General features: G+C 42.7%; 1 protein-coding gene and 1 pseudogene across 1 annotated transcript in view; both read right to left on the bottom strand.

Moving 5' to 3' along the window:
- F8 (coagulation factor VIII) overlaps positions 1 to 20,173 on the bottom strand; it is a 107,213-nt gene that overhangs the window by 79,483 nt on the left and 7,557 nt on the right. The window contains 2 exon segments of the mRNA XM_040974685.1: positions 7,615 to 7,737; positions 9,002 to 9,126. Coding sequence (XP_040830619.1) covers positions 7,615 to 7,737; positions 9,002 to 9,126 — 248 coding nt within the window.
- Positions 977 to 1,634, bottom strand: LOC121152536 (annotated as a pseudogene).

Here is a 20,173-nt window from a genome sequence, read left to right on the forward strand (position 1 = left end):
GGAATTTACATGAATAAGAAATGAAAATGGTGCCCAGCACAATGACTCAATTGGCTAATCCTCCCCTTGCAAGCACTGAAATCCCATGTGGACACCAGTGCATGTCCCAGCTACTCCACTCCCCATCCAGCTCCTGTTTGTGACCTTTCCAGCAGTAGAGGATGGCCTGAAAAGCCTTGGGACCCTGCACCCACGTGGAAGACTGTGAGAGATTGTCCCTGGATCTCTACCTGCTTGGCCTATGTGGGAAGCCACAGGTATGTGACGCACCATGTCCCCCGGGGGAATCCCCTGACAATGGTCTTGACTCAATGAGATCTCAAGCTGGCCTGACCGCTGACCATACAGGCAAAAATTGTGGGCTGCACCCTAGCCTCCCTTCTCTGCCCTTGTATGGGCTGTGCTGGGACTTCCTTGATAAGCAACTCTGAGAAGTTAAATGAGACCCACAGCCTACCTGCCAGCCACACATGGTGAATATGACCTGAGGCATACCTGTGAGCCATGCATGTTGTAAGTGACCTACTACATGATTGGAGGGTCCAGAGAGATTGGCATGCCTTCTAGCCAATTACAGTATCATTGTGTGGGAGGACTATTGGGAGATAAGACACCTTTCTGCCTTCTCCTTTCTTAGTCTATGTAAGTTGCACATGCTTTACAGTAAATGGACATGCTCGGTCAGACTAGCCCCAGTTGTTCTTGCTACTGCTAAACAATGTCACCTCACCTCCTCTGTGTTTTGGGGGGCCTGCTGCTCAGGAAACCCCTGAGAGGAGACCCAGAAGAAACTCCTGGCTCCTGGCTTTGGATCAGCTAAGCTCCGACTAGTGAGGCCATTTGGGGAGTGAACTAGCAGAGAGAAGATCTTTCTGTTTCTCTATAAATCTGCCTTTTTAATAAAAACAAATAATTTAAAAAAAGAAACACAAATGAGTTTTTGCATTTTATACTTATCTAAAATTAATAAAATGATAAACATGACAGGTAAGTATATCGTGTACAATTAGGTACTTTGAGTTGGAAACCGCAGTGATTTACATATTCACAAGTTCACAGATTCTTCCCCAGCAGCAAATATTTCAGTGTATCTAGTCAAAGTCTTCCAGGATTCCTTTTTTTTCTTTTTACCAATTTTGTTTCTTACAATTCAAATTTTCTTTTGGCCCAAGATTTTATTGCAAATATGTCAGCTCATCTGTTAGCAGCTTTTGTTATTTTATTTGCTTAATGTATTTTTCTACAACTTGTGGGTTACAGTCTTCATATTTTTTAGCTTCTGTTTTTAGCTGTACACTTTGTTCCCACAGTGGAAAAAAAACCTCTTTTGCTCTCATGGTTCATGTCAGCCACTTTTAGTGCTCTAATGTTTTTCTGTAGGTTTGTATGCTCTGGCTTCCTCAGACAATCGAGATTCCAGAACCTCCAAGTTACTTTACCTTGCATGGAGAGCTTTGCTGGCAGAAGCCCTCTCACAGTCAACTGAGTTTTTGCCATCATAGCAGTAATGATTTTTTTGTTGGGAGCAATCTTCTCCATGTCTTTTAGTTGAGATATATCTTTTATCTTAGAAGAACTATTTCCATCATACAGGGTCTGTTTTCTTGTGCACTCAGTCCCTTTTACTTTGACATGTCACTAGCAGCTGGGCTTCTGAAGGTTGGGTTAGTTCTGCAAATTAGTTTTTAATATCCTGTTTGCCCCCAACTGTAGGCTGCTGCCCAGGTTGCAGTGTACCTAGACAACTGTTACACTGCTGGCAGAAAAACAGTCAGGCCTGGGTGTTGGGCGGGCCGGCCAAGGCAACTCCACTTGTCAGCAAGTATATGGGTTGGTTTGGGGGGTTCGGGTGGGGGCAGGGATGGGCCAAATCTCAGCACACTGGCATGTGCGGGAGCCAGGCTAGAGTGCAGGTCATACTGGACTAGGCCAGGCTATCTCACCTACTGGTTTGCATAAAAGCCAAAGATGAGGGGCAGACCTGGCAGGACTGTACTGCAATACCCACCAGTGAGAGTTGGGACTGGATGTGGACCATATAAGGCCAAGCTGCAGCATCTGATGGCAAAGACCAAGACAAGAGACGGGTTATGCTGGGCAGAGCCAGAGCAACCACTGACATGTGCAAGATATCTGGCTGGAAGTGAGCTTGCTTGTGGAGCTAAGGGGATGCCCCAGCTGGGTTGTGGTTCCCACCGGTGAACATGAGAGACAGAACTGGGTGGCAAATTAGGTTAGACATGACTGCAGCATGCCTTAGCATGGGTGTAGACTGGGTCTGGGATGTACCAGACTGGGTTAGGCTTCAGCATCTGCTGGTGCTCACAGGATCCAGAGTGGGTGTAGGATGGATTGAACTAGGACTGTGCACTCACTGAAACATGCTGGAGCTGGGTCTGGGGTGGATCAGGTAGGAATGGCTGGACTGCAACATCCAACAGTAAGAGCTGGAATGGGTGTGGACTGGTCAGGCAAGGCCATTGTACCTGCCAGGACAGGAGGCTGACCAAATCAGGCTGGGTCAAGAATCCACTGGTATGTACAAGATCTGCAACTGGGGGGTGACCTGACAGGAAGCTTGAGAAACTCCTCTGTCAGTACACAGTCTGCAGATGAGAACAAAAATCAAAGCTGGGAGCAGCCCAGACCAGGCCAGATTATAGTACCTGCCAGCATACAAGTGGATCAGGTCTGGGGGCAGGCCAAGTTGGACCAGTTTATAGCATCCACTGGCAGATTTGAGAACTGGGATGGGGTGCAGGACAGGTCAGATTGGGCCTGTCACATTAGGGCCAGGACTGGGGACTGGTTGGGCTGGCCTAGGCTGGGCTAGGCTGGGCTAGGCTTTAGCACCTGCCAGTATGAGCTGAAATGGGGCAGACCAGGCCAACCCAGGCTACAGCACCCACTGGGGAATACCAAGGTTAGGTGAGCCATGCCAGTCTGGACCACAACACCCACCAGCACAAGTAAGACCCAGGATGTGGGGCATGCTTCATAGGGTATCCGTGGGAGCTCCCCTGTTGGGCCACTGTTCCTGCTGGTGAGTGTGAGAACTGGAACTGGGGGCAGACAAGGCTGGCCAGGACCACAAAGTACACTGGCCTGCATGTGAGTTAGGTTAGGGGGACAGCCAGGCTGGGCTAAGTGACCATATCCACAGGTGCATGCATGAACCAAAGTGCAGGCTGGTTGGGCAGACTAGACCATAGAACCACCTGAACAGTGCAAGATCTGGGGCTGGGAGTAGACCCAGTAGGGAAAGTCTGGGTACTCTCTGATGGGCTGCAACTCCCACTGGTGAGCATGAGAATCAGGGCTGGAGATGGGCATGACTAGACAGACAGTGGCACCTGCCAGCATGTGGGCTGAATGGTGGGGTTGGTTGGGTTGAGCTAGGCTCCAATGCCCACTGATGTGTATGAGAGACTAGTAAGATGTGGACAGACTGGAACAGTCTGCTGTACATACTGACATGTGCAGAAATCATAGCTGGGAGTGGGCCTGGTGGAGGTTAGTGGGGGTAACTCCAACTAGGCTGCAGTTCTTGCTGATGTGTGTGAGGGCCGAACGTGTGGTAGGCAAGGTTAGACTGGGCCACAGCATCCATTGGTTTGTGTATGAGATGGGGCTAGGGACAGAACTGAACAAGCGACTGCAACCACCAGCGTGTGTGTGTGTGCACTGATGTAGCAGTGGGCTGAGCCAGTCCCCACACTGGCTGGCACACACAAGAGTCAGGCCTGGGGTCACCTTTGGCAAGGTTTCTTTGGGGATACGCCCAACCCCCAACTGGACCACTGGACTCAGAACTCCAACCACAGGGAAAATCACAGCGTATGAGGTCTGACCATGGACTGCATGTGGCAGAACTGGGCCCCCTTAGTTGTTGAATCCTGTACAGCAGACAGCACACCCACATGCACATGGGGAACATGAGAACCAGTTCACTGATGCCTGCAGAGGACATCTAGTAGCATGGAGGGCAGACAAGATTGGACAGCTCTCCCAGTCAAGCTTTGACAGCGAGTATCTGGGCTAGTGCACACTCTGAGGTGGACTCTGTCAGCCAATGGACCTTGGAAGGATTTCCTCAACCTTGGCGCTATGAAACCAACAGCATGTCAGAACTAGCAAAGCTACTTAAGCAGTATCCTCGGAGCATGCTCCACATCGGGGACCCTGGGATGACATCGGGTGGCCGTTCCCCATCCCCAGGTACTGATCCAGTAGGGCTGCTGGGGCGTGGCCCTCTTCCCTTTTCTCCCCACTTTTCTCTGATATGGGAAGAAAAACAGAAATTGGAGGCAGCTGTCTCATCCACTTTCCCCCATTCCTTGACCTTCCCCACACCAATCAATGGTTCCTACGGGCATAGCATCCCTTTCAATTATGTAAACATCCTCAAAAATAAAATAAATTTATACTTAAAAAAAACACAAAAAATCATTTGACAGTCTACTACGGTTTATAACCACCTTCCTGTTATTTAAGATTCCCATTTCAATGATCATTCTAATATCCTTTTTAACTGAAGCACTTCATAGTTTTCTGCTTCATCTATTTGCATACTGTGTGTTTGTTTAAAATATTCTCTTTCAGACATGCATTTATATTTTGTATCTATCATACTCTACTGTAGGTGAAATCTTGAAAAATCAATAAGATATATACATAAGAACATATGGATGACTATATTCACAAGATTTAAGGAATCACAATATAACTCACACTTCACAATGCTCATCAATATTTGATGAGAAGTCATCTCATCTGTTAGGTTTCATTTCATTACTGCTGCTTTTGATTTGCCAGCCATGTAGTCAGCTCCGTAGCTGCTTTCCAGGGGCTTGCAGTGCCTCTGTTATGCTCTCCACGATCATCCTGGGCATTAACAAGGCAGGATGTTCCCAAGCAATCAATGCAGTTAAAACATTCACACTGTTTTCTAAAACCACAAAACACTGGCATTTTTATAATAAGTAACCTCCTTTTTCAAGAGGCTTTTCATGTGAGGTCGAATTACCTTTCCCCTCTACTGCATGAACATGCCATAGGCTCAGATTGTTTTGTCTGAACATTGTTTTTGCTAAGGTAACGTAGAGGTCCCTGCGCGGTAGCCTAGTGGCTAAAGTCCTTGTGTTGCATGTGCCAGGATCCCATATGGATGCCGGTTCTAATCCCAGCAGCCCAAACACAAACAGGCACTCATATGGGATCCTAGCATTTGCAAGTGGAGGATTAGCCAGTTAAGCCACAGTGTAGGGTCTATTGTACTTCTAATTTAAGTTCTTTAGGTTCCACATATGAATGAGATCATGTGATACTGGTTTTTCTGTAGTTGAATCATTTCACTTAACATAAAACCTCTAATTCCATCCATGCTATAAATGATACAATTTTGTCTTTCTTATAGTTAATATTTCATTGTGTTCATACCACATTTTCTTGTTCCATTGATCACTGGATGGACACTTGAATTGGTTCCCTCTCTTGGCTGTTGCAAATTGTGCTTCGATACACATACAAGTGCAAATGTCTTTTCAACAGATTGATTTAATGCCCCCTGAATACATAGCCATGAGTGGACTTGCTGGATCATACGGTAGTTCTAATTTTAGTGTTTGAGGGAGCTCCCACTGATTCCCACAGTGGCTGCTCTAATTTACATTCTTACCGACAATGGCCAAGGTTCCCTTTGCTCTGTATTCTCACCAATACTAGTTATCTCTTATCGATAACAGTGTGAGGTGAGATGATAGCATATTGCAGTTTTGATTTGTATTTCCATGATGACTTCATGTTGAGCATTTTTTCCATGTTGGACATTTGCATGTCTTCCTTTGGGAAATGTCTATTTAAGTGTGCTGACCATTTTTGAAATTTATTATTTGGTTGTTTTGCTACTGAGTTGTTTGAGTTTCTTATATATTCTGATTATTATTTCCTTGTCAGATGTATAACTTGTATTTCCTCCAATTCTATAAATTGTCTTTCAACTCTGTTGATTGTCTCATTTTTCATCCAGAAGATTTTTAAAGATTGATTTTATTTATATTAAAAATGGAGTAACAGAAAGAGATGAAAAGAGAGAGAGAGAGATTTTCCATTAGCTGTTTTGCTCTACAAATGACTGCGACAGCCAAGTGGGCCAGGCCAAAGTCCGAACCCAATGGCTTCTTCTGGGTTTCCCATGTAGGTGGTAGGGTCCAAAGCACTTTTATCATCATCCACTACTTTTCCAAACTGCTAGAAGTTATATGTATCTATCAGAAATAGAGCATCAGGATGTGAACTGGTATCCTTATGAGATGCCAGGGTTGCAGGTGATGATTTTACCCACTATGACACAATGCAGAAACTTTTTAAGAATTCAGGAAATTTGATGTAATTTCATTCTTCTATTTTTGCTTTTGATATGTGTTCTTTTAATGCCCTGATTTACAATGTTCTGAAGTGTCTCCTTGATGTTTTCTTCACAGTTTCAAATTTCAAGTCTCACACTTAGGTCTTTAATCCATTTCTGAGTCTTTTTTCTTTGTTTTCTTTTGTTTCTGCCCTGATGAGAGATAGAGGTCTAGTTTCTGGATTGAGTTAGACTCATGCTGCCTCTCTCTAATGCCCCCATAGTACCCAACGCTACGAAGCACTGAGAAAAAGCTTTTCCCTACTCATAACCCTGGAACTTCCAGTGGTTGTATTTGTCATTATCCTAGAATGTCTCCCTTGAAAATGGAACCAAAAAGAAGGAAAATAGAGCTGAGATGGAAGGGGGAAAATATTGCAGGTGCATAATTTAAAATTATTTACTGATTTATGAACCTTATTTAGAGGAGGGAGACTATCTCCCATGTACTGTCTACTCCCCAAATAGTGCAACAGCCTGCACCAAAGAAAAATCAGGAAGTGAGAATCCATCCAGGTCTCGCACAGGGCAAGGGGTGGAGGTACGGTTCTAAGCACTTGAGCCATCATCTGCTGCCTCCTAAGTCACGCATGAACAGGAAATGGAACAAAAACTGGAGCTGAAACTCAAGCCAGGCACTCCAATATTGAATCACTTAAATCTTTGTATTCAGCTATACCCTGCTGATTTCATTTATATTCATTTTACATGAACAAAATTTAACATAATTTATATGTATCACAAGTATATGTATCATACCTTTATATGTATGACAGATCACAAGTTCTGGAATTACTATAGGTTTTAATCCTCTACAATCTTGAACTCAATACATGCTAGTCCCTGCTGAGGATGTAATTCCAGGTGTGAAACTGCAGTGAGGCTTGTTCCTCAGTGTGATGGGACTGAACTGGTTATCACAAAAACAGGTTGTTACTTAAAAAAAAAATAAAAAGAGTCCAAGTTTCCTAGATCATACAATTCCTCTCTCACACAGAAGCCCCTGCCATTAGGTCCTGGTCAGACGCTGATTCTGGCACCATACTCTTGGATACCCAAACTGTGAGATACATGTATCTTTTAACTGTAGAGTGCTCAGTTGCAGATACTTTGTCAACAACACAAAATGGACAAAGATAGACACTATCACAAACACACATCTCAATCTTCCAGTGCTTAGAATGACAATAATAGGATATTTGACTCACCCTCCGAAACTTTCCAGTAAGACACACCAACAGCATGAAGACTAACAGGATGAGAAGCCATGTTCTTGAGTATAATGACCACTGTGTCATGAACCTCAGCCTGAATGGTGGGACCCAGCAGACCTGCAAGAATACGATGTTGTCAAAGGGCAATACAGAAAACCTAGTATGACAAGAGTGAACAGCAAAGCCACAGTGGAGAAGCATGCAATGCCACAAAGAATGCTAATTAAAAATGAGTTACTTTTTAAATTTTACTACTTTTTATTATTATCATTTGATGATACAGCTACGTAGATCCTGAGATTTCCCTTATCGCATTCCCAAGTCCCTCCGCTGCTCACTGAGTTCCCCTATATGATTGCTGTAGTATCATTCTTCATACACAGTCATGTGTCCATCATTGCAGACATGGACAATGGCAGAGAGTCCAGCATCCTATTGTCAAAACATAGTAAACAGTTTCATTGGGAGTCCATCTTTGTCTGGAAGTAGAGATGCATACTGCATTGGATCCTCACATCTGGATATGATAGTCTCCATCACACAGTTACTATACATCCCCTTAAATGAAAAGCCACAGTACAAAATAAACAACATCTATTTATTGTCTAGAAGAGACACACTTCACCAACAAAAATCAATGGAAACTATTTTGCATGTATTTTGTTGTTTTCTGTTGGTTTCATCTCTTTAAAACACTTTATTTTGATTAAATCACTCAATGACTCATAGGTCATACAGCAGCATCATTTTCTTCAAGAAGGTTCTTGATTTTCATTTCTTCAGCTACACATTGAGCATTTTGTAGTATATTATTTAACTTCTTGGTGTTGTTAATTTCTTTTTTTTCCCTTTCTATTGTTTATTTTGTATTGTGGCTTTTCATTTAAGGGGATGTATAGTAGCTGCGTAATGGAGACTGTCATATGTAGCAACATGTCATTTAACTTCATGGCATTGTAAATTTCTATTTTTCTCTTTATTGTTGATTTTGTATCATGACTTTTCATTTAAGGGGATGTGCAGTAGCTGTAAAATGGAGACTAACATACCCAGATGTGAGGATACAATGCAGTATGCATCTCTACTTCCAGACAAAGATGGACTCCCAATGAAACTGTTTACTATGTTTTGACAATAGGATGCTGGACTCTCTGTCATTGTCCATGCCGCAATGATGGATATATGACTGTGGAAGAAGAACGATACTACAGCAATCATATAGGGGAACTCAGTGAGGAGGGAGGGAATTGGGGAGAGGATAAGGGAAATCCCAGGGCCTATGAAACTCTATCATCAAATGATAATAATAATAATAAAATGTTAACAAAAAAAAGAAACAAGACACTCATTTTCATGATTCACATTCTATATTTTTCATTACCCATCCAGGGTGTCCTGGGCTTGGCGACATTGAAATGCTGATCTGTGAACTCTACAAACACAGTCTTTTTGTAGATGACTGACTTGTTGAATGGAAAAGATCTCGGCATTCTAGGAGGAGGAAATCTGTATGGAAAAAGGAAACACTTATTCACTCTGTGGATTTTTACTTGAATCCATTTTTCCCAAATTATGTCAGACACCAGCTTCAGGAAGGCCAGAGAATATCGAAAAGAATAAATTCAACCCCCCCCCAAAAAAAACCCAACCAAAAAACTATGATATTCAAACTTCAGAAAAAGTCTTGTAGGCAACTAAGGGGAAAAAGGAATTCTACCTCAGAGGGCCTGGCACAATGGCTCAATTGACTTTCTCCCTCCCCCCCATCCCTGCCCAATAGCACCAGTATCCCATATGGGCACCAGTTCATGTCCGTGTCCTGGCTGCTCTACTTCTCATCCAGCTCCCTGGTTGTGCCCTTGGAGAGCAGTCGAAGACGGCCCAAAGCGTTGGGACCCTGCACCCACGTGGGAGACCTGCAAGAAGTTTCTGATTCCTGGTTTCTGGCTCCTGGCTTCAGATCAGCTCAACTTTGGTCATTGCGGCCATTTGGGAAGTGAACCAGCAGATAGAATATCTTTCTCTTTCTGTCTTTCCTTCTTTCTGCAATGCTGACTTTCAAATAAAATAAATAAATCATTTTTTAAAAAAATGGAGAGCAGAGGAGTATACATTTCTCACAGAAGCTAGTCATGGCTTCTGACACCGGCATCCCACATCAGAATTCCTGCACTCCAGTTCTGGCTGCTTTTCTGATTCAGGTTACTGCTAATGTGTGTGCCGAGAGGCAGTAGATAGTAGTTTAAGTATTGGATCCCGGCCACCCCTTTAGAGACCCAGATTTTCTTTCTTTTTACAATTATTTTTAAATTTTTATTTTGTTAAATTTTTTTTACAATGCACTTCCTTAGGTTCAGGGATTTTCTTTCCACTTCCCAACCCCCCCTTATTTCTACTATATTATTTTGATAGGCACAAGCCCATCATCCTGCTATTTAATTTTATCCTAGACATCATAGGTATAGCGAGCCTAGCATCCTATTGTCAAGATGTATTTAACAATTTCATTGGGAGAACCAGATTTTTAAAAAATTATTTTCACTAGTTTCCATGATACAGGTATAAGGGACTCCACCATTTTGCCCTTCCGTTTCTCCTTCCCGATTTTTCCTTTCTGCCATTTTTTCCCCATATTATAGTAGTACAATTATTTAGTAACAGTCACAAGTTTAACATTCAGCTATTTAACTGCATCATGTCATTGAACAGAGGACAAAGGCAGAAAATCTACTATCATATTGTGAAGGTGTATTTAACTACTTCACTGGAAGTCTTCCTTTTATTCTGCAGTAGAGATGCCAACTGCAACATATCTTCACTTCCAGGCTTGCTAGTCTCCAAAACATATTTGCAGATTGAATTTTATAAGTATTTATTGGGAAGTCAGTCAAGAAGAAGAAAAGAAGAGAATAGTTTTTTTTTTTTCTTGTAGGCTTTAAGAACTTATAAAATCACCCAAAGAAGTACTTGAAAACGATACCTGTAAAAGTGTTCATGTCCCATTTGCTTTTAGACAATTTCAATGTATGCTAGGACCATTGCCACACAAGCTGAGCAGACACAATGGGCAGTAAATTATTGTTTTTAAGATATGTGACTGAGAGAATCAAGATGGCAGAATAGGGTAAGAACACGTTTAAACAGATGGAGAAACATTATCCAGTGTGAAGCAGAGAGGGCACATTCCAGGAAATAGGAGAGGACAGAACAACAGCAGAGGGGTACCTGGAGACTGACAGACACAGGAAAGCAGCGGACACAACGGTGTGGTGTTGCAGTGACTGGCACCCCAGCAGCATTCAGCTAATAGAGATCTGAACTGCACCTGCAGCCAGAACTCCACCAGCAACCAGGTGGGAAGGGACTTTGACTGGGAGCATGGGAGGTGAACCCATTCAAAGAACTGTTTGTCCTGCTGGTCTGTTTGATTTGACCAGGAGCAGAGATAGAGTGGCAGATCCCAGATGGGCAGTGTGGGAACAGGGTGGATTTCACAGCCCAGTCCACCTCCTAGAGCCAAATCAGGCGCCATTTGGTTTAAGGAGGCAAGGCCTATGGGGCAGGACTGCACATGCACTGAGCTGGGAGTGAATTCATTTCTGGCTCAGTGAAGTGCAACAACGTGGCATCCTACAGGTTCCACCCAAGATGGATCCAGGTAGCCCTTAGACCTGACAGCCAGCAGATCAAGAACTTCACTAGTGGCACATCAGGTGCAATTTTGTACGGTGTGCCAAGGAAGTTAAGACTGCAAGGGACAACAGTGAGCTGCACATGCGCTGAGCTGGGAGCGACTCAACTAGTGCATTGCAGTGGTCCTACAGGAAAATAATACCGACTATGGCATTGTATGGGTCAAAATAGTTCCATGTGTCCCCCAGACATAACACCTGACAGGTTGCGGCAAGATTACCAACAACAACAACAACCTAGCTATATAGGACACATGGTGTCTACCTAATTCCAGGACCTGCTCCAACCAGTAGTGGGAGAAAGGTTGCACAAACAACCGTGCAGCCTCAGCACGGCATCACAGAAAGTGGAGAGTGGTGAGCCAGGAGCTGGGGCTATGGAGACCATGGTAGAAATCTAACATAAGAACCCAGACCTGGAACTCACTGGAGAGAGTGGCACAAGTGACTGCAAACAAAGAGCCCTGACCAACCACAGTAAGTAAAATCAAATTGCAGACCTGCGGGTGACACAGCTTGGAAACCTGCCCCAAGGAGAAGACTCTGCTAACCAGAAGTACAATGACCAAGAGCAAAAGAAGAGACAGAGGCACAATGAATACTACTGAAGACTCCCCTGCAAAGGAGCAAAACCCTTTGCCAACTTCAGAGTTCACTAAGGAAGACATTGAGAAAATGGGGGATACAGAATTCAAAACAGTTGTTATAAAGCTTCTTATCAACAACGACGAGCACGTAAAGCAGGCATTCAAGGAATTCAAGGAATATGTCACACTGGAAATGAATCAGATGAAAGCTGATATATCAGAAATTAAGAATACAGTGGAGCAAACTAAAAGTACAGTGGGGAGTCTCCAAAATAGAAAGAAGGAGGCAGAAGAAAGAATCTCAGAATTAGAAAATATTTTCTGTCACCAGGGGGAACCAATCAAAAATCTGAAAGCAGAGCTGGATCAGGCCAAAAAAAGTATTCAAGGATTGAAAGACACTGTTACAAGGCCAAATATAAGAGTTATGGGAGCCACAAAAGGTGAAAAAAGAGAAGCTGGGTTTAAAAATGTATTTAATAAAATAATAAGGGAAAATTTCCCAAATCTAGAGAAAGAATTGGGAAACAACATCCAAGAGGGACACAAAACTCCCAACAGGATTGACCAAAAAGCGATCTTCACCAAGACACATGATCATCAAGCTCTCCTCAATCGAACATAAGGAAAAGATCTTTAAGTGTGCACCTGAAAAAATCAACTGACATATAAAGGAATACCAATTAAACTCACAGGAGACCTCTCACAGGAAACTCTACAGGCCAGAAGAGAATGGAGTGACATATTCCAGATTCTAAAAGAAAAGAAAAATTGTTGGCCCAGGATAACGTAGCCAGCAGAGCTTTCCTTTGTCTTTGAAAATGAAATAAAATTCTTCCACAGTAAAGAAAAGTCACAAGAATATGCCTCTTCCAAACCTGCCCCACAAATGATACTTCAAGATGTTCTCTTGACAGAGAAAAGATATAGCGCCCACCAAAACCAAAGGCAAATGTGAAGAACATTCCAGTAAAATAACAACAAAAGACTAAGCCAATGAGCAACTTATTGATGAAATGTCAGGACCAAATTACCACCTATTTGTATTAACCCTGAATGTAAATGGCTTAAACTCGTCAATCAAACATCATAGATTAGTAGGCTGGATTGAAAAACAAAACCCATTTATTTGTTGTTTACAGGAGACCTATCTCACCAATAAAGATCACTGGAAACTACATCTCATGGATTCTTATTTTTTTGTTAGTTTCATCTCTTCAAAATACTTTCTTCTGATTAAATTTTTCACTGACTCATAGGTCATAGAGCAGCATCATTTTCTTCAAGAAGGTTCTTGATTTTCTTTTTGATTTATCCAGTGACACATTATTCATTCAGTTGCATGTTAGTTAACTTCATGGCATTGTAAATTTCTATTTTTCTCTTTATTGTTGATTGTGTATTGTGGCTTTTCATTTAAGGGGGTGTATAGTAACTATATAAACGAGACTATCATATGCAGATGTGAGGATTCAATGCAGTATGCATCTCTACTTCCAGACAAAGATGGACTCCCAATGAAACTGCTTACTATAACTTGACAATAGGATTCTGGACTCTCTGCCATTGCCCATGCCCACAATGATGGACAATGACTGTGTATGAAGAACTATACCATAGTAATTATATAGGGGAACTCAGTAAAGGGGAGGGAGTTGAGGAGAGGATAAGGGAAATCCCAGGGCCTATGAAACTCTATCATCAAATGATAATAATAAAACTAAGTAAAAAAGTTTTAAAAAGATATATGAGCAATGCTGGGAACACTGTGTGGGACATGCTATCCCTGCTGCAGATTGCCTGGTCAGTGGGAATGGCTGAGGGTATGCTTGACCTGAGAGGAATGACTTCTGGGGGTTTCCACAGACTGAGCCACTGCACTCATAGGAAGGCAAGGGAGCTGAGATGGGGTAGTTTAGAGGGGGAAACCAGAGGACATGTCTGGACCAAGCCAAGGGACCCACCCTTGTTGAGACCTGGACTGAGACAAACAGCTTTGCCTGCCACCCATTCCCACATGCAAAATCTGGGGCTGGAGGGGCTGCCTGACTGGGCTAACCCACAGTACCCACATGCTAGTGTCAGAACAGAGAGTCGATTAAGTCAGGTGGGCTACAGCACTGGGGCTGGCAGCAGATTCTGTAAGGAACTTGTGGGCCTACCTCTGTGTGACTGCAGCATTCATCAGTTTTCATGGAGAGTAGGGATGGTGACAAGATGATTCAGGCTGAACTGCTGGAACTCACCTGACACTCACAGGAGCTGTTGCTTGGGGGAAGCTGGGCAGGGACAGATTGAAACACCCACCAGCACATGCAGAGGCTGGGACTGAGTGCCAATCATGCCAAACCAGGGTGCTGCACATACTGGCAAGCATGAGAGCCAGGGCTGGGAGCAGGCCTGGTAGCGGAACTTGGGGAACTTCCCTACTAGGCTACAGCCTCCTTGGGGAACACATATTCAGGGCTAGCAGTGAGCCAGGCCAGGGAAGCATTTAGCACTTGTTAGAATTGTGTGAGCCTGGTCTATGGGCCAGGTTGGGCTGGGTCCAGTTGTAGTACATGCTGGCATGCATGACAGTAAGACAAGGTGATGGCCTTGCATGGCTGGGCTAGGCCGCAACACCCATTAGCAAGAGCTGAGACTGTATGTGGACATCAGACTGGCTTGAAGCATGTACAATACAAGGCTAGGAATAGAGTGAACCCAGACAAAGAACTGCTCATCCTACTGGTCTGCTTGATTTGACCAGGAGCAGAGATAGAATGGCATATCCCAGACAGGCGGTGTGTGAACAGGGTGGATTTCACAGCCCAGTTCACCTCCTAGAGCCAAATCAGGTGCCATTTTGTGTAGGGAGACAAAGGCTATGGGACAGAAATGCCCACAGAAATGCACTGAGCTGGGAGTGAAGTCACTTCTGGCTCAGTGAAGTGCAACAATGTGGTTTCCTACAGGTTCCACCCAAGATATGTCTGAGTAGCTCTCAGACCTGATGGCCAACAGAACAAGAACTCTAGTAGTAGCACAACAGGTGCCATTTTTACAGTGTGGCAAAGAAGTTAAGACTGCAAGGGACAACAGTAAGCTGCGTATGTGCTATGATGGGACCAAACTCAACGATTTTGGCATCATACGGATCAAAATAGGACTATGTGGCCCTCAGACCTAATGCCCCGACTACACTAGGATGTAGCACCCACCAGCAAGAGTTGGAATGGGTGTGAACCAGTTTGGCAAGGCTGCAGTGCCTGCCTATTAGTGCCAGTACTGGGAGAGAGATGTCAGTTTGGGTAACAGCACCCACTGGCACATGCAAGATCTGGGACTGGGACCTGACCTGGTAGGGGAATCTAGGAAACTCCCTTGCTAGGCTACAGCTCCTGCTGGTGAGCATGAGAGCTGTGGCTGGAAGTGGCAGGTAAGAATCAGTCCATAGCATTGACTGGCATAGGCGAGAGCCACAATGAGGTACGCCAATATCCACCAGGTCACAAGAGAGTTGGACTCTGAACTCCAACCACAGGGAGAATCCCAGGGTTTGTGGTCTGACCGTGGAGTGCATGTGGCAGAACTGGGTCTCCTCTGTAGCTGAATCCTGTGCAGCAGACAACACACCCAGATTCCCATGGGGCACATTACAACCAGTTAATTGATGCCTGCAGAGGACATCTAGTACCATGGAGAGCAGAATAAATTGGACAACTCTCCCGGACAAGTATCTGTGCAAACAGAAACTCTAAGGTGGTCTTTGTCAGCCAATGAACCTTGGAAGGATTTCCTCATTCTTAGAGCGATGAGATCAACAGCACTTCAGAAGTATCAAAACCACTTAAGCAGTATCCTCAGAACATGCTCCACACTGGGGACCCCAGGATGACATTGGGTGGCCATCTCCCATTCCAGGGTACTGAGTTGGTTGGGCTGCTTGGAGCAGCCCTCTTCCCTTCTCTCTTGCACTTTCCCCAGATACAGGAATTAAAAAGGAAATTGGAGGCAACTGTCTCATCCACTTTCCTGCATTCCTCAATCCTCCCCATTCTAATTGGTGGTCCACATGGGCATGCATCCTCTCAACTATGAAAACATCATCAAAAATAAAATGATTTTTAAAAAATCCAAAAATCATTCTTTTCAGGAACAGAAAAAATGATACAAAAATTGATACAAAAGTGGAAGCAAAAAACACCACGAATAGCAAAAGCTATTCCAAAGAATAATAATCCAGCTGGAGGAATCACAATTCCAGACCTCAAGACATACTACAGAGCAGTAGTCATCAAAACAGTCTGGTACTGCTACAGAAACAGAGAAGAAGATCAATGGAACAGAATAGAATCACCAGAAGGGAGCCCACACATGTATAGTCAACTAACCTTTGACAAGATCTGGTCTCTTGAACAAGTGCTGTTGGTACAATTGGATAGCTACTTGTAGAAATAAGAAGCAAGACTCCCACCTTTCACTTTATACAAAAATCAGCTCTAAATGTTTCAAGGACCTATTCTGCACCAGAAGCCATAAACTATTAGTAGAAAACATTAAAAGCAATCCGCAAGATATAGGCATTGGGAAAGACTTCTTTAAAAAGTCACCAAAAGCACATGCAGTCAAAATCAAAATAAACAAATGAGACTACATCAAACTAAGAAGTTTCTGTACAGCACAGGAAATGATCAACAAAGTGAAGAAGCAACCATCAAAATGGGAGAAAAGGCTTGCGAATCTCATAGCTGATAGGGGACTAATATCCAGGATTTACAAAGAGCTTCAGAAACTTAACAACAGCAAAACAAGCAAGCCTGGAAAGAAATGGGGGAATGAAATGAACAGACATTTTTCAAATTAAAAAATTGAAATGGCTAACACATTATAAAAAAGCTCAGGCTCCCCAGCTAATGAAGAAATGCAAATGAAAACCACACTGAGTTTCCACCTAACTCCAGAGAGATTGGCCTACATTCATTCAGAACTCTATTAACAACACCTCCTGACGTGGATGTGAGGAGAAAGTTACCCTCTTTCACTGCTGGTGGGAATGTAGGGTAGTATGACCACCATGGAAATCAGTATGGAGAGTGCTAAGAGAACTGACAACTCATCTACCATATGATCCAGCTATCTGGTTTCTGGCAATATATCCAAAGGAAATGAAATCTGCATATGAGAAAGTGACCTGTAATCGTAAATTTACAGCAGCACAGTCTACAATGAAGTGAAGACATGGAAACAACCCAGATGCCCGTCAAATGAGGAGTGGATAAAGAAACTGTGGTAAATCTGCTCTGTGGAATACTACTCAGCCATTAAAAAGAATGAAATTCTAATATTTGCAACAGCATGGTCCCAACTAGAGACCATGATGCTTAGTGAAACAAGTCAATCCCAAAAGGACAAACACCATATGTTATCTCTGATTTAAGGCAGCCTTCATGCAAAATACAAAATCAATAGATATATAGGTAAACATGTTTGTACATATATTCTCATAGCTGAATTGTGTAATAGAGACTAGCATAGAGAGAAGTGACGGTGCAATGTAGGATGCATCTCTACTCGTGAATAAAAGGAGGACTCACAACGAAACTATTAAGTACATCTTCACAATAGGATGCTGCACTTTCTGCCTTTGTGTATACCTACAATGCACTTATACGCAGAATAATGGATTTATTACTATTGTTGAAAGACTGTAATATTGTAATAATATAGGGGAAATCAGTGGAAAGTGGGGAAAGGAGAAACCTCTGAGACTATGAAACTAGGATTAGATAAATAAATCAGTAAATAGGTAAGTAAAATCTTGTACAATGGCAAAATTCAGAAATAACATATAAAATAGTGAGCACTTTAAACCTATCAGTTCAGCACCAATTTCAATGAAGCTAAAAGTTGTCAAAATTCAAGGAGAACCTGCCTCTTAAATAGCCAACATTCACCCTCTAAGCAAAGTGCTAAAATAAAATACTAAATAAAAAACAATCCATAGTCCCAGATCAAGTCCTAGGCATTCCTTTGTGTGCCACAAAGATGGAGCTGGCTTGGTGCTCGCCTCCTTCTTTCAGGATATAGCTCTGCATCTCACTCTCCTAGGGTTTCCAGCAACACCAGAGAAGCCACTGTAGCAGTTCTCAACACCGATGACCATGACATATGACTTTATGTACTGGCTTGAGGACAAAGGCCAGACTACTGATAAGGAAGCTTTTCCAGGAAAAAGAGCTGATTTAGAGGGGATGAATAGACATCTGTACAGGCCGGAAGGCACAGCAGGCTTCATGAACAGGTCATCAGATCAAACCCATGACCTGTGCGGCATCCCCCAATGACTGGCTCACTGAAGAGGGAACAGAAAGGCTCCAAATTTCATTTATAGTTGAGTAAGATTGGTATGCTGGTACAAGCCAAAACCTGACTGCCATTAAACTAAAACCCCACTTAGAGGTGACTTTGGTAAACACAGGTTAAAGGAAATCTGCCCAAATGAGCCAATTCTTAGTCAATATTGTTGATTTTCCACTTGACGTAAAAAGAGAAATGGCTTGAGATTTAAATGCAAAAGATCATGGACAAATGGAATTTGGATTTAAGTTTGTTTTGTCCCCCAAAACTTTTGAAAATTACATATAGATTCCTCAACTATACAGACTAATAAGAAACACCAAATGGCTTACTGTCTGGTAAAGGGTCTAAAAATTGGCATAATCCATTCCTGTGCTGCCAAGCTGTGAACTAAGAGACTACAGTGGCAATAAAGATGATTTGTACTTGTTATAAACAGCCTCACCCATCCACTGAAAGGACAGACTCAAACTCACAAAGTTCAGCAAAAGTGAGACTTTATTAATGATCTTGCAAGATCTGATACCTAGTGGGTCAGCATATCCAGGGTGGTTTACAGCAAGCTATGCTGAGTACTACAAAGTGACAATATTCCCAGCATTTGCTTCAGCTGTTTTGGCCACTCCTAACATCCTGTTTGCCTGGGAACTTTCAATGGGCATGTAATCTAGCTATTATGCTGGCTAACTACTTGTCTGAAAACTATTAGGCTAATTAGTTGTCTACTCACAGCTAAACATCCTACTTTGAAAATAATGTTTGTTTCTCACACATGGACCCAAAAATGTGGGTTCCCATGACTAGTGTGATTTAGTTACTGTTGCCACTAAAGTGACAACATTTTTGAGTTACCCATATGACACAAGCAATCTCTCTCAGTGTTAAGATAACAGCGTTGGACTTTTTCCATGCCAATAGAAAGAGACACATAATCCAAGCAGTTTCCACTGGTTTCTGAGAAGACTCAGGCACAAGTCCAGAGACAATGATTTTGCTATAATCTAACACAGTGTCTTCTCTCAATATTTGTTACTACAGTGAACACAAAAGGCACATATGGCAAGATTAGGGTCAAGAGCCCACAGAAATACTTTTTCTTCCTCTAAGACAAGAACAAAAAACAGCATAGATAAACAACATTGCGGGACAGAGAAACAAAAGGCCTAGCAGGATACATTTCTAGGCAAGATTTTTAAGAGCGACTTTGGTTCTGCTCTGAGCTGCAGGAGGAAAACATACAATTTATTTGTCTATCTTAGTTTCCTCACAATAAGTGACAAAATGTTCCAGGTTCACAGACTTTTGTCTTACCTAAATTTTGTGATTTTTTTTTTTTACTTGTGTACTTCCTTTGTGACTCAGTATGAAGATCCTGCCAAATATATTTGGCAACAACTGTCCTTGACATGAACTGTTCTGTCACATTTTATCTAAAACCAATCAGAAAACCTATTCTGTTCCCTGACCCTTACTCAGGAGAAGCTGAGCAGCTGCAGGAATAGATAATAGAAAATTGAGTTTTGCCAATTGTTTATTTCAGACCTTGGCAAAGGCTTTCAGGATGTGCTCACATTCAGTTTGTCCTATTAATCAGTGTCAAGACAATCTAGATTATACAATGGAATCATCAAAAATAAAAAGTCTATGAAAGTTCCTGGTCAATGCATGTGAGTGCCTGTCCAACAAAAGCCTAGAAGATGATTGACTTCACTTAATTCCATTTTACACTCCAACTGTTCACTGGGCCTCGGGCTGTATGACAGATGGACACTGCAATAGAAAGCACAGTGCAGCCGGGTCTCTGCTTCGTCATTAACAATACTCAACTGCAGGATCTAAAGGATGTACAAAAACCTCAATGTGAGCTAGAACTATGAGATGCTAGAAGAATGTGTAAATTGTTTCTAAGCTTAGATTTGGCAACTAATTTTT

This window comes from Ochotona curzoniae, unplaced genomic scaffold (assembly GCF_017591425.1).
Source record: "Ochotona curzoniae isolate NIBS_2020 unplaced genomic scaffold, NIBS_Ocur_1.0 contig_2469, whole genome shotgun sequence".
Taxonomy (NCBI): Eukaryota; Metazoa; Chordata; class Mammalia; order Lagomorpha; family Ochotonidae; genus Ochotona; species Ochotona curzoniae.